Source organism: Zootermopsis nevadensis, unplaced genomic scaffold (assembly GCF_977971745.1).
Source record: "Zootermopsis nevadensis isolate Lab colony 2312 unplaced genomic scaffold, Znev_1.0 Znev_ptg000010l, whole genome shotgun sequence".
In the NCBI taxonomy this organism is placed as follows: Eukaryota; Metazoa; Arthropoda; class Insecta; order Blattodea; family Termopsidae; genus Zootermopsis; species Zootermopsis nevadensis.
The window spans coordinates 3,902,501-3,918,612 of NW_028259142.1; the positions used below are offsets into that span (position 1 = coordinate 3,902,501).

The 16,112-nt window shown below is 39.6% G+C and overlaps 1 protein-coding gene across 6 annotated transcripts in view; it reads right to left on the reverse strand.

Moving 5' to 3' along the window:
- Window positions 1-16,112, reverse strand: part of MESK2 (misexpression suppressor of KSR 2) — a 66,547-nt gene that overhangs the window by 42,676 nt on the left and 7,759 nt on the right. For 2 of the 6 annotated variants that reach the window (XM_022068900.2, XM_022068901.2), the window contains exon 2: window positions 11,491-11,731. In XM_022068900.2, coding sequence (XP_021924592.2) covers window positions 11,491-11,714 — 224 coding nt within the window. In that variant the 5' untranslated portion in view covers window positions 11,715-11,731. Of the gene's footprint in view, window positions 1-3,410; window positions 3,632-11,490; window positions 11,732-16,112 lie in introns of those variants that run through there. The other 4 variants (XM_087346250.1, XM_022068902.2, XM_022068899.2 and 1 more) reach the window with 3 other exon arrangements.

The window sequence follows — 16,112 nt, forward strand, 5'->3', positions numbered from 1 at the left end:
TTTTATGAAGTTTAGACCCAATTTTTATTGCTACAAAACCGAAAGCAAAACACAAATTTCGCACGGGCGCCATGTCACTGATTTTCATTCTACAAACAGATTAGCTCAACGAAACATTTATTAACATCAAACCTGCGTTACCACTCGAAATTTCGGGCCCCAACATTAACTGTCAATTTCCTTACACCTCAAATGTTCGCAAGACCGCCATGTTACTAATATTGATGGTAGACAATTATAAAATACAAAGATGGTGGTGAAATAATGACACTATGTTCCCTCCGTGACTTATTCCTAATAACAGTTGTGAATAAATTCTATTTAAACCCGATCCAAAATTTCTACACTACTTAAACCGAGCCAATGTGAAAAACAAACCACAATTTTCTGTGTTACTGCTACGTTATGTTCACGAAATGTGTGCTAGTGTATACATTCCGCCATACATCGAAACTTTTACGAGATTTCTTAACCAGTAAGTAGACCAGAAGGCAGTAAACTAGGAATGCCACAAGCTACAGAGCAGTGCGTTACGTAACACGAAGTCGGCGGCCATGACAGTGACACCAACATTGCATCAGCAAGTGGAAAATTTACCTACAATAAGCGAGGCAACGGAAAGCGGGAAGAACATGAATGAAAAGTTGTATTTACAAAGTATTCTAGAAAGAGGACGGGGGAATAGGCCGCGTCGATAGTTACCGACGTTTCGACAACATTGTAGCTGGCATCTTCAGAGTGAACGTTCTTGGAAGCCTTATATAAGGACGAATGGTGAAAGGTAGAAGAGTATACGAATTAAGAAAAGACGTGATGTCAGTTTTCTCGTCACCTACCGACTGCCCTATATAAAGACTCTAGACATTCACCCTGAAGATGGCAACTCAAATTTTCGCCGAAACGTTAGGTTAACTATTGTGGTCGATAACACCGAGTAATGTTCCGTTCCTTCGAATAAACTGACGCCTGGCATTTTTGCCAAGTCCGAGATATACTTGTGAGACTGCCAAATGACCGGTGTAATTAGGAAACATCAATTTCGTAATTAACGACATGTAATTAACAATGAAAATGTAAAGAGGAACACACAAGATGAACAACTGATTCATGGTTTTTTTTAATGATGCTGTTTCGAATTCGAAGTTTATATACCGCGTCTAACAAAATGGGAAGACGATCACGACGAATGGATCGCGGATTTGGATTGAAACTGTCGTGACATTCGCTTGGGGAAAACCACGCAATCCCTTTATAAAGGTAGCCGACACTTCCGCCTGGATTCAAACCCAGAGTCTCCCGAACGGAGGACTACAGATATAAGCTATGTTCGGTCTATGCAAACCGGAAGTTGACTAATGCCACTTTGGAGGCGGAAAACTTGTCTCGAGACGCAGTGACGCATCACTGTCTCCTCTACCAAGTTCAGTTACTACAAGTTCCTTATATTACGAACACAATAACTTCTGAACCAAGCCACTGATGTTCAAAGCTGATACGAACATAATGCACTAGAAACCACTTTGGTTTTTATACCTTTAGATTAGATACCATCAATAATACCAACATGGCGGCCACTTTAAAGCATACAGCCAATGGAGACGAAATTTTTACATTTATAGGAATACAGTGTCTCTAATTACAAAGTGAAAAATATTTGCAAAAAGATTGGAGGCAAGATATAAGCAGATAAAATTAGCGGTGCAATGATTTTAACACTGATAACAGACCTTCAAGTTCCAACACTGCTTATTCCAAAGTCCGCCGATGGACTATTTCCTCAACCAGTTCCATCCGCACCGTCTACCTACCTAAGATCCTTCTATTTCTCGGTCTTCCAAGTACACGTTTTACAAGGTATATCAACACCAGAATTCTGAAAATCTTTCTCGTCTCCCCCACTTATCACACTGTGCTTTTACACACACTTCATTATCACGCCCTTATCTTCAGCGTTTTGTAAAACAGGATGACGACAATTGAATAAATTAATAATAATGAGGATTTTCAGAATAAATTATTCTTCTAGTTCCATCAAAAACTTCTCGACTATTTATTAGTTATCTCCCCCCCTCCCAGATATAACTGACTCTGTTGCATTTTAAACGATTCATTCATCCATAAAGTTTGTAGCAGATTTTGGTTCCGTTGCATTTATTGGTATCGGGGACTTATGTTTTTATTCTTTGTGATATATTCGCCCCACCTTCCCCTAAATATTAATACGAGTTCCCTAACAAATACCTCAAATACACCCTTCAATTGTTGGCCTTCCTAGTCTCCGCAGACAACAGAATGAGTCACACGCATTTACAAAACTTACTGATGAACCAACAACAAACAAACACGCACAAGTGTAAAATATACTGGGAACACTGCGGGTCCCAACTTTTCGTTGGGTTGCTCTATCAGACAGTTGGTAGGACTCCTTGGACGAGGGATCGGCCCGTCGCAAGGCCTCTACCTGTACACAGGACAGCACAACACAGAAAAACGCGGACAAACATCCATGGCTTGAGTGGGATTCGAACCCACGGTCCCAGCGACCGCGCGGCCACTGCGGACCCCAGTGTAAAATATACAAACACAAAAATGGTGGTACAAACACATACGTAATGCCGTTATCAAGCTGTGCACATTGCATAGTTAAACCTTCAATCAATCTGTGTGAGACAGAACTAGTTAAAACATGCCAATCAGCATCCAGGAGAAAAATATATATAACACAGGCAAAAACCCAACAAGCACAGGCAATTTACAATTTTACAAAACATTCTATCGTATGTTTAATATATAACTAACTACACCGTGACTTTTGTACGACCCAAAATTTACCAGCCTGGGGATTTTTATATGTACACCAGAGAATGTAGAAGCCCCCATCCCCACAAAAATATAAATTAACGGATCTTAATACACAAAAGCCAATTTTAGACAACACGTAACGCACAGAACACATGCTTGCATTCATTGTCACAACGAGGATGTGTACACGCGTTTGAAAATGGGTGTCTTCTGGATTGCTGCGCCGTATAGTCTGGTAGAAGATAACCGACGTTGGCGATGATGGAGGCAGCAAGCACCTCTGAAACGTCGGTAAACGAAGCAACAACCCAGAACACAGGCAGCCATCTTCATACTAGCCACCGTGAGAACCTGACATACCACTTATTGCGTTCATTTGCTTTGCCACCCAAATTAATGCTGATACTACACCCGTGAAGAATTTATGGAATGCAGAGCATGTCACACTTTAAAAATAAATTAAACGTAGGGGAGTGACTGCGTTAAAAATTGAAGAGAAAGGACGTAGAACTTCAAATTCCTAATTTTCACAGCATTAAATGAAACACTGCACAAGAGTATTAGATTTCGTAGTTTCAAGTTTTAGGTAGCAAATGAATTAAACTCACCTTTCAGTGGATTCAAAGAAAAGCGTCTATATAGGTAATAAACCTACAAGAAAGCTTGGATGATTTTCAAGGGCACTTAAAATTTAGTTAACACCCTAAGACCAACTATCCGATGAAACTAAATCTTAGCAGCACCGACACAAAACCGCTTCAAGACTCACAAACGTGCGAAACAGCGCCAGACACTATCTTTACAATAACATCCATACAACTTCTCCTTTTCTCAAGACATCAGGTTTACTGTGATTGGCTACAAGACTATCACGTGACCATCAAATATCCAGAATGGGCACAACACTTTTCTTTACACTTATTCAGAATTATAATTCCACCAACATTGTCACCTTCTGTACAGACAAGATACACATAAACTTAATTCTTTAAATTATGAGATTAGTTCCATTCTAGAATGATGTTTCTCTGCTACAGATGTTTCAACCATAACAACGCTCTTTCATGTTTCGGTGAGCTTCATATTTTGGATCTGTTTGGTTGGTCACTTGCAAACGCAGATATGTAATACAATAGAGACATCTATAGTATTCAGTTTTCACATATAAGACACACAAGAGACATCTGAACACCAAAGTGACAAGTTAGCGTAATTTACTGAAGCATACTGTCATCTACCGGTGAAACCAGAGAACTACAATTAAATCTCACTGGCGGCAGATACGAAAAAGATCAATGACGTTTTACATTTTCAAGACGAAGATGATGTGCTGAGATCTAAAAATTGAAACAAATTTTATTAGATTTATAATAGATGATGATTACGTTTATATTCACGTCTAGGATAACAACAATTTTGAAGTACCATCGACGAAGGGAAACCAAGCTTTAGCACAGTTACGGAAAGAAAGGAGAAGAGGGCTGTCTTCTGGGTTGTTGCGCCGTGTAGTCTGGTCGCCCTGATGGTTGAAGCAGCAAGGACCTCTGAATCGTCTGTAAACTTCTATCAGACAACCCAGAAGACAGTCATTTTCAGAATCACCGCCGAGAAAACCTCAATTCCTACTTAGAAAGAAATTTGTCCCATTTTCATAAAACATTGTTAATGTTATGCCATTGCAGACGATCCAGATTGGTTATTTTTTAAATTTATTCAATAAGTAATAATAACGTAGTTCTCAAACGCTTCCAGTTATTTTGAATAATTAAATGGCTTTAAAATTAATTTATTGCAAATTAAGTATTTATAAAAGTAATTCCTTACTTTTACAATGAAAGTATAATGTGCTGTTTATATAATATAAACATAAATGCAAAATTAACCGCTATAATAATGATTTATTAATATTTGGTTGATCATATATTATCGATTTATAATTCTCCTCAGAGTGAAATATTTGGTGGTCAGGGTATCTTTTAATTTTTAAGAAACTTAAATAAGGTGATTCAGCAGTGGAAATATAACAGCATGAAGTTATTTTTTTTATATTTTTGTTATGTAAATAAATATTTTAATATTTGTATCAAATTTTTATTTAAATAACTAACTGTTCAAGACCGTATTATTGACATAACACTGTACACTCAGAACAGAAAATTGTTGCATCCTCGGTAGGTTAGATACATTAGTTAAATTACATTTGTTCATCTAAATCTGGTTTATATTTCAGTTGATGCAATGGGATGCAAAGAATTAAAAAAAATGACTTACATTGAATTACATTTCAGTACTACTGAATCTGGTCTAGCGGTCAGAACGCTGGCCTTGTAATTCTGGGGTCTCGGGTTCGATTCCCGGCGGTTCCCGAATTTATAACTTGTGTTGGGCAAGGCCGTGGTCTAGGCAACACGGAGTTTTCCTCCGTGGCATCCCAACAATTACTCCATTCACACACAGAAGAAGGCAATGGCAAACCACTTCTGGATCATCTGCCAAGAACGTATATGAACAGGTCCCAGTCCGAGAAAAGGATGGAAGGATCCTGTTCATATGGACCTGTCGTCAGACAGAACACTAAATAATAATAACTACTGACAACGGTTTGTTATCTCTGGGCGTTAAAAATATCTACTGAAATATAAATGTTTAAAAGTCGTTACTATTGTAAAATAAATTATAGCTTAATCTAAGAAAGATTACAAATAATGTCGGTCCATTATCCAAAGCAATCTCAAAATATATAGAATGATAATACCATTACACAAACAAATACATAACTAAAACGTAGTTAACAATAAAAATTTTCATACACAGGGAAGTTTACAAGAAATTTTCGTTGCTGTACAATATTTCTTACAAACTCAAAATTTAAACGGCACTACAGCTAAAATTACACACAGTTTTCACATTCGTTTCACATACCTGGATTCCAGTCTGTACCATCGTTATCATTGTCGATTTGCAAGCAAATACAGAACAAATCATACAACACCCTCGTTCCACAGCAAGAGAAATATTCAGGCCGTATGAAACACAGATGATGATCGCAGCGCAATGTATATAATCCTTTCTGATCCCGGCTGAACAAAACTGGTAAAAAGCAGTGTTGTGTGGTGAGTTGGTCGCTTATTGTCATCGCGATCCTCACAGTAAGAAAACTGGAATCGTCGTTGCACTCATCCGTTAGTTTGTCAAATTATTTTAAACACTGTTCATCGTCTAAATTAGAAATTCATAAAGTTTCTCAAGCTAACCTCAGTCTTGGACCAGGTCTGACGGCTAGCTCAGCCAGAGGGCCACACAGACAGGTTTCCCGTCCCCTTCCGCCTTTCTTAGCCCGATGACAAAATCAGAATCCACACATGTCGTTTATAAAGTCATGATTACAGCTGAAAGAATATTATTAATAACACATATCCCGTTAGCAGTTAACGGTCCAAGTATTAGTAATCATTATGAAGATTGGTGAAACGTATGAAATTACTGTTGCGTTGCTGGGATGATAATGAATCCATATTCCGTGTTCACGGATCTTAATGTGCGTGAGGAATGATCCATCGTTTCAGAATTCATTTTGAAAATAAGTCATAGCGTCTAAGCAGAGGATAGAGAAAAAGCATTTTATAAATGTCGACACAAGGCAGGCAATTAAAATGAATCAGAACGGGGAAAAGACGAGAGGTAAACAAACACTAAATGAATGAAAGAAAGTGGAAAGGAAATCAGGAGGAATGAGTGAGAAAATAAAAGAGAGAAAGTTAAAGAATAAAGCAGAAATATATATTTAAATCTTGTCCGTCTAATCACAATAAATTCTTATTAAATATTAAAATATTACAATAATTAACATTTTAAAATATTAAATAATGTTCTTTAAATGTTAATTATTGTAATATTTTAATATTTAATAAGAATTTATTGTGATTAGACGGACAATATTTAAATATATATTTATTATATCACAATATGACGCAATTTTACCATCTCATAAATCAGAAATGTTAAAAACAGGCAGGGAGATAGAAGAAACGTTTAAAGCAACAAAGGATAAACCGATCAAAACAAGAAACATGTAAGATTTAAGATTATCACGGTGATGATATCGATACCCTGAAGATGGATGCAAAATATTCCTCCGAAACGTTTGTATTTACACACGGCAGCGACTCAGAAGCAAACTACCAAATGAATAAAAAAGGAATAAATAAATGACATACAGAATAAAGGGGGAGAAATTGAAAACAACCCCTACGACATGTCGCACGCTCCTCACAAACCGCCCCACGCGTTTCTATACTGAAGCGTAGTTTCATTTAACGTACTGGCAAGTAGATGTTATAATTAACAACTTGTCTCATATCTGTTTCTTCATACAGCAGCGAATGTTTCCAGCAAAACCATAACAAAAATAAACTTCAACATTCAGAGAGGTTAAATTTACACAAACGACTTTCACCGCATGAGTAGCACTGCACTTGAAATATTCTTATCTAACACTAAAAAAATATCGGTAAGGAGACGAAACTTACGTCCGCATAAAACGATAAAATACGCTGAAAAGCGAAATCAGGCTAACCGCTAGCACGAGGCTCGGAAGTAACTTAATGACTTGTGTCTGAAATAAATCAATTGTGAGGGAGGGGTTGTGCAACTTTGCACGTGAATAATGAATGTGGCTACTGCCCAACCCTGTTCGCTTGCTTCGTACTTACAAAGTCCCATAATACTGTCGCATCACCATGTTTCAGGACGCACAGATAGATCACGGAATGAACTGGTTTTACTTTAGGCTAACCGCTTGGTACCAGACACTTTATTACCAAGGGATTATGACGTCACAGAAAATCTGTGCATAATTATAATGATAAAGGTGGCATTTCTTATCCTTCCACGTCCGCGTGGTGGCAAAACGTTAGGTCCACTGCGAGAAGCCAAGACATTTTCTGGAAAGTACGGAGTTTAAATCAATTGGGCGTCTACACTAAGATCTGCATGACGTCATCAATTTCAGACCGCACTGCAGCAACGCAAAGCTGGGTCTACTTTAAACCAAATCTAAATTCAACCACACATGTCCTTTTTTCTTACAAAATCCCATCATTTATAAAAGATATTTGGAATTCGACGCGAAATTGTACAAATTCACGTTACATAAAAATACACGATATTCTCTCACAGAACTTATTCCTCCGAAACGATTATATTCATTGCATCGAATTCTTGTGTTTGAAAAATATGTACGTTCACATACGAGGTGCGATCGGAAAGTTTCCAGACTGCTGACAGGTCCCATAGCCTATCCCAACAATGTCGCACAAGTCGTTGATGGTACGACGTCGATCTTCGTGAATGGCGTGCCGAATCTTCGTAACATTTTCGGGCGTTGTGCTCGAAGATGGTCGTCCAGAACGCTCGTCATCATCGACAGAGGTTCGGCCATTTTTAAAACGTGAATGCCACAAAAAAGTTTGTGCACGACCCATTGCGGACTCCCCAAATGCTTGCTTTAGCATTTCATAGGTTTCCGTAGCCGTTTTGGCGAGTCTTTGGCAAAATTTGATGCACACGCCATTCCGAAATCGCAGGAGGGTCGGTGTAATGCACTACCAAAACGCCCGTAACTAAGAAACAAATGCTAATTCGATGATGCCGGCTGGCACACTGATTCACTATGAATGTAGGCCGCACCCCCTAGCGGCAGAAGCTCGTACTACATCCGGTTCGCCCTCTATTGACACAGTCTTGAAACTTTCCGATCGCACCTCGTACACAGCAAGCTTTTCATCTATTTATGTCGTGCGGTTGCAACAGTAATGTCTGTCACAAGGATTCGTCTGTACTTTTGCTGTTTTCAGAACCAATTTTATCTGTAATTCAGCCTTACAGCCATTAGACACGAAGGAAGAAACATCCCTTAACATTACGTCAAGGTAACGAAACCCAAAGAGAATGACAAATTTACGACGTGATACAGAGGCGCCGGTTTACTGAACAGAAAGCTTGCTTTTGGTAGCGAGGCTGTTCACATCTTTCAAAAACAGACTTCGCATTTACAGCTAGTAATAATAATTCGCTGGTCATACCACCTCAGATTCACGATAATTTCACAGAATAAAATAACTTCCAATCAGAATCCTTGTTGAAAAGCTGATAGTCGCTGGGCTACTCAAAAAATCCCGTTTTTATAGAACCCCCCAGTGCTCGTTTCCATGTTCAGAACAGACTTCGTCTCTTATTTTGGCCAGATGAATCCACTCCATGCCCTTACACCATACCTCTAAAATCCGTCTTAATATCATCTTCCAACCTATGAGTAGGTGTTACTAATCGTCAACTTTTTGGTTTTCCGATTGAAATATTTTATTAATTTCTCACAATTCCCATGCGTAATACACTTAGCCACTCTCACCTCCCTTGATTATATCACTCTGATATTTGGTGAAGAGAAGATATAATTAATATCTTCAACGTGCTTTTCTCCAGTTGCATTTTATCTCCTAGATTAAAATAAATCTCACCACAGTATTAACTTAATACTGTAATTAGTGACTTCCAAGACAAAATTAAAATAGTCTGTTAGTTTCCACTTCATATACGTGCCGCGCCAATTGTTATTAATAAATTTATTAACAAAAATCAAAACAAAACTGTTTAAAAGTACGCAACCCTACAATATGTAACCATAACTACCACCACAATCAATTTTATCACAACGCCCATCCTTTAGGCTAATTTACATACAGACTTAATCGAACTGCATGAAACAGTCCGTACTTTTCATGCAATTAAATTCAACAAGACACTAACACTAAAGCATGTAAAAATTACAAAATAAACACTTTTTCAGTTCAATCTTCAATACAATTTTATTCTGTAATTTCACATTTTAATATTACTCTTATTATTTTATGTATGGATGTTCAGGGTCTCGTCGCATCTACAAAAATAATAGTTCCAGTACTCATTCATACTTTAAAAAATGTTTTCTTCTGCGCTGTTAAAAGAAAATACCAACAGAAACACTAAAATAATTTAAGAATAACCTCAGAAATTATTAAGATTAAACTCGATGAAAAAAAATTAAAATTCTTATATGCAAGTAAAGAAAATTCCAAAAACGTACAACATTGGACCTCCTCCAACATCTAGATGACTCAACCATCAGCTCTGTATGTTTGGTTGCCTACACCCGAAGCTTCCAGCCGTAATCTTTGTTGCACGTTGGCCTGTGGTGCTCTTAACTTTTCGGTTTGTTTTAACTTAACATTTACATTAACGTTGGTCCATTCGATAAAATTACTTGAACTGAAACTGAAGACCATTCTATTGTGCGTGATTCATGGCTCTCCTCCTGAAGCTTCCAAAACCATTTCCATTGTAAATAAGCACAGCTGAGCTTTAAGGTGCTTTTACGGTGAAGATGAAGATATTGGTCTTCAAGATTGAGACATAAATGTGTGAAATCAATTGAAGATGGCTGAGTAGAGACGTGCGTATTAAACTGTGACCTACAATGTTTTGAATACTAGTAGAGAATACAAATACAGTAGATATCAATATAAAAAATAAGTTTCCCTTCCCAATTTACTGCTTAATATAAATAATATTTTAATTCACCGTCGCGAGAACTGGCTAAGCAACTATTTCCTTCCTCAAAAAAAAAATGTGTAAAGGCTACAAATCAATATTCTCAGAAACGTTTGTCGTGTAATAACAAACACCCTTTCTGTGACGAAGAAGGACTTAGAAGGTGACATAGCACCTGTACCTCGTCCTTGTCTTGAGCCCTCTGGGCTGTGCGTACATAACACTTCGCCACAAAGCATCGTTCTCCGAAAAGATATTTCAATTGTAATGATCGGATAAAGGAATGAATTAGGAGGCTCTTGCTAAATGTTTCGTAATTGTATACCCGAAGAGAAATTAAGTTGGCCGAGAATACCTGTGAGATTGCACAGAAATTTATCTGTGCACCGTCTCGAGCAAAAATGTCTACCGAAATTTGGGGTATTCACGGCGGCAAACATTTAATTTATGGTAACCACCTAAAAAGCCACGGTGGTCTAGCGGTTAGAACGCTGGCCTTGTAATCCTGGGGGTCTCGGGTTCGATTCCCGGCGGTGCCCGAATTTATAACTTGTGTTGGACGAGGCCGTGGTCTAGGCAACACGGAGTTTTCCTCCGGGGGCTTCCCCGGCTTCTCCGTGGCATCCCATTCACACACAGAAGAAGGCAATGGCAAACCACTTCTGGATCATCTGCCAAGAACGTATATGAACAGGTCCCAGTCCGAGAAAAGGATGGAAGGATCCTGTTCATATGGACCTGTCGTCAGACAGAACACTAAATAATAAAATAGTCTAGCGGTTAGAACGCTGGCCTTGTAATCCTGGGGTCTCGGGTTCGATTCCCGGCGGTGCCCGAATTTATAACTTGTGTTGGACGAGGCCGTGGTCTAGGCAACACGGAGTTTTCCTCCGGGGGCTTCCCCGGTTTCTCCGTGGCATCCCATTCACACACAGAAGAAGGCAATGGCAAACCACTTCTGGATCATCTGCCAAGAACTTATATGAACAGGTCCCAGTCCGAGAAAAGGATGGAAGGATCCTGTTCATATGGACCTGTCGTCAGACAGAACACGAAATAATAAACATAACCACCTAAGTCTAGACTAAAATCTTGTCCTACCTTTGACCATCAATGACGGCGGGAGACTCGGGCGTTATGGTGCTATTTCCATCGGGATGTTGAAAACCGACGCTGGGGAAGACCACGGCTTGACGACAGGCCGAAGCTGAAGTGGACGACACGGCGATGCCGATGCCATCTTCCCTCGTACCCCACGTACGGGTGGCGCCTCGTCTTTGGCCCGACGCCGTATCCTTTTCAAGAGTCGTGGCATCTAAACGCATCACGGCTGTTGGCAATCCTATGAACAAGAAACAAGCATTGGCGCGGCCGTCTCATGACCCAATGTCAGATTCGTCAGAGATCTTAGCACCAACAATTACCTAAAGGACGTGAAATAATCAGGAACCAGATACAGATTCGATTCCCGGCAAAGGCACGGAATTTTCATCTCCATCTGGAGCCGGAGTCGTTATGGCGCATCTTTTTAAACACTGTTACAAAAGCAACGTTTTATCTTGTCTTAATAAAGGACATTCGTCCTTTCGGATAAAGTCGAAATAATTTTCTTGCTTCCTAATTGGTTTCCATGGTTACCTAGTGAATCTCGAGACAATACTTGCAATCGCTAACGCCATTATGAACGCTGAACTTTCAAAGTATGTTCAACTCTCCAGAATTGTTACAATTTTCCATACTCGTTTAAACATTCAGAATCCCGCATGTAATGAGTAAGTTATATATCTGACAGGAAAGTGATTTAAATTCGCAACACAAATGCCCTTTTTCCTCTTTAGTAAAAGCGTAATGCAAATAGATTTTAGCCTATCTTGGAATAACCCCCGTTCTGTTCTACACCCTAACAAGTCTTCTTGATAGGATACCAACAAAACAGGAACAAGACAATAAAGACATTGGTCTGAATAATGCATCAAGCGATATTCACAATAAAAGAGCTGAGAAACTAGGACTATTAACCAGCTGTTCCGCATGGACACCAGAAAATGAGAGAGGCAAGGAGCAGTGGAAGGAAAACATTACGATCGAAAGGACGTCCTGTGGAATGATGTTCATACCGAGTTTGTTACGGAATCAGGAAACGGATGGAGGTACGCTGGCTTCTGTCTGGGGAGTTCTGAACCATAAAATGCGAACGCCACAGAAATAATTGGAAGCGTTGAAAATAACCCACTTCATTTATTTTTTGTACTGACGATTTCCTCAAATAATTTCAGTAAGACCGTGTTCTAAGCATCACGAATCTTAAACTTCATTCCAAAACACTGGCTTATAATGACGTTGAAATTACGAGTGAATATTTTAGTCGTGACACGAACCACTATGCATGCTTATTGTCTTATGACTTACGAGGTGCGATCGGAAAGTTTCGAGACTGTGTCAATAGCGGGCGAACCGGATGTAGTACGAGCTTCTGCCTTTAGGGGGTGCGGCCTACATTCATAGTGAATCAGTGTGTCAGCCGGCATCATCGAATTAGCATTTGTTTCTTAGTTACGGGCGTTTTGGTAGTGCATTACACCGACCCTCCTGCGATTTCGGAATGGCGTGTGCATCAAATTTTGCCAAAGACTCGCCAAAACGGCTACGGAAACCTATGAAATGCTAAAGCAAGCATTTGGGGAGTCCGCAATGGGTCGTGCACAAACTTTTGTGTGGCATTCACGTTTTAAAAATTTCCGAACCTCTGTCGATGATGACGAGCGTTCTGGACGACCATCTTCGAGAACAACGCCCGAAAATGTTACGAAGATTCGGCACGCCATTCACGAAGATCGACGTCGTACCATCAACGACTTGTGCGACATTGTTGGGATAGGCTATGGGACCTGTCAGCTGATTCTAAAGGAAGAACTCCACATGCGACGCATCATGACAACGCGCCAGCGCACACCGCCCTCAAAGTTCGGCAGTTTTTGGCATCAAACACCATGGCCGTCATCCCGCACCCTCCTTATTCGCCGTGTGACTTCTTCCTCTTCCCAAAGATGAAAATTCAGCTAAAGGGAAGGAGATTTGAGACGATAGAAGAGATTCAGGCAGAATCGCAGATGGTGCTTGACAGGCTGACAAAGAAAGATTTCCAGGGATGCTTCCAGGCTTGGCAGCGGCGCTGGGATCGTTGTGTTCACTCCCAGGGGAACTACTTCGAGGGTGATGGATGAATTTAATACCTGAAATATGTGTACGGGTTTTTATAGGCGCAGTCTAGAAACTTTCCGATCGCACCTCGTATGTGTAAGCGACTCTCATTATACGCGCTTTCGCTATCTGCGTTTTTACATATCCGAAGTGTTATTTCAGTATCCTATCCGCGGCCAAAGTTTAACGTCCATTCATTACATGCGTCGGACTTTACCAAGGGCTTATCAGAGAATGTGATGCAGTTGATAAGCTTGGCGTCACAGAATACAAGCGCCAGTTTAATATCAAAACGGCTATTATTATACGCTCCCAGTGTTACGAGTTTTCGTTATACGCGGTGATTTGCAGGAACGCAATCCCCGTGTATAACTAAAGTCACATGTACGAAGCGTGATGCAATGAACTGACTTAGCAAGACATCTTGAGAAGCATTTTGCTAACTGCTATGGAATGCAGACCTGACCAGGTCCAGGTAAACTATTCGTATTTCAGATAACTCAGCACGCCTTCTGAATTACAGTGGCAAAACAGGTTCAGCCTGAGAAGAGAGTCGAGTTAGCCGAGCGCATAACAAATAGTCCACACGACTTAAGTACTACTAATGATCTATTTATTTAGGAACGTAAAGATAACGAAAAGAGCCCTTGCCGATTTTTCAGAAAATATTATTCAACGTTTTTCAATGGAACTGTTTATATTGACTCCGAGCTCGTCCGTTCCACGAACGAGTCTCGCCCAACTTACGTCTCCAACGATATTTTTCCCTAAACAGTTCCATTGAAAAACATTGAATAATATTTTCTGAAAAATCGGCAAGGGCTCGTGTCGTTATATTTACGTTTCTATATAAATAGCCCCTAATATGGTGAAGTAGTTAAGAGGATGAGATGGGCTGATGGGAGACATAATAAACGTATATAAAATTTTACCAGTGAAACCTAAATGTAAGAGACTACATATGACGCATGGACATTCATAGGAAAATAATTGCATGTTAAAATAGATCAGGCACTGGCTACGAGGTTTGAAATGGTTGTCTGGCGTCGGATGAAATTTAGTGGAGAATTCGTTAACACGGTAATGCGCCTTTGGTTCCATAAAAGGGGTAAGAGAATTCTTGAACATCTGAGTATGGATCTACCGCTCAAATAGGATTCTGGTCCTTGGATTTAGGTTATGTGTTTGTGTGCTTGCGCGTCTCACTAAGTATCTGCAAATTGTAGGGTCTAGTGTTATCAATGAACCTTCTTCCAGATTCTTTGGCGATTTATACGGATCGCTAGAAAACTGCAGGCGAAGAATGACGGAAACCTCTAAACTAGCGATTAAAACATAGTTGTATTAAAAACTGTGATAGAGTAGCGTAAAAACATTAAAATCATAACTCATATCTGGTTATTTAAGAAAGTTTTGAAGTGGTGTTACCACAAGGCAGCGTTACCGTTAAAATTAACAGCATGGCAGCAGTTATGTTATACCACAAAGCCTAAAATCACTTTTCAACGAACGATCAACAATTAAACAGCACTGTTAATTATATAGATAAATTAAACAAGCGCACGGCCTGTTCATATAGGTTAAACATTTCTTTTATGAGACACACATTTAATAAAAGAGTATACTTGATGGTGAATTATGAATAGTTTAAAATATTTACGAATTCAAGTCTGGGAGCTTCCAAGTTCTGATTTTCCCCAATTTGAAAGCACGAAATTATTTTGAAGATTTCTGTCTTCTGGGTTGTTGCGCTGTGTAGTCTGGTCGATATTCATCGCCCTGATGACGGAGGCAGTATGACCTCTGAAACGTTGGTAAACATCGACCAGACTACACAGCGCAACAACCCAGAAGACAGAAATCTTCATACTCTGATGACGGAGGCAGTATGACCTCTGAAACGTTGGTAAACATCGACCAGACTACACAGCGCAACAACCCAGAAGACAGCAATCTTCATACTCTGATGACGGAGGCAGTATGACCTCTGAAACGTTGGTTAACATCGACCAGACTACACAGCGCAACAACCCAGAAGACAGAAATCTTGATACTCACCACTGTGAAAACCTCAAATCTTACACGAAATTATTTTCTCTTTTACAGAGTCTGTAATTTTATAAAGTTGTACTACAGCAGTGAAACTTGAGCCAATCGGTATAGAAACGAGCACATCTAATTATTTTTGTTCACTACATCAAAATCAGTAATTAATTGTAAAGCAGCTCCCAGAAAACAAGTCATGAAATTTAGTTGTGATTTACGTTACCTGGAAAACGTCAATGATCATTTCCAAAAAAAGTATTTACAGCAACTAGCCAGTTCAGTCACAATGGATTCTTTCGGGGACCACCTGTATCCGATCCACGACCGAAATTCTACCCAAACCCAACATGAACGACACAGTGGCCATACAAGACACGCGTTGCCACATGCACAGTGCCAATGACACGGAGAATGCTCACCTCTGGCTGAAATAACGAAACAGGATATCGAAGGTAGCATCGATGAGGCAACGCACA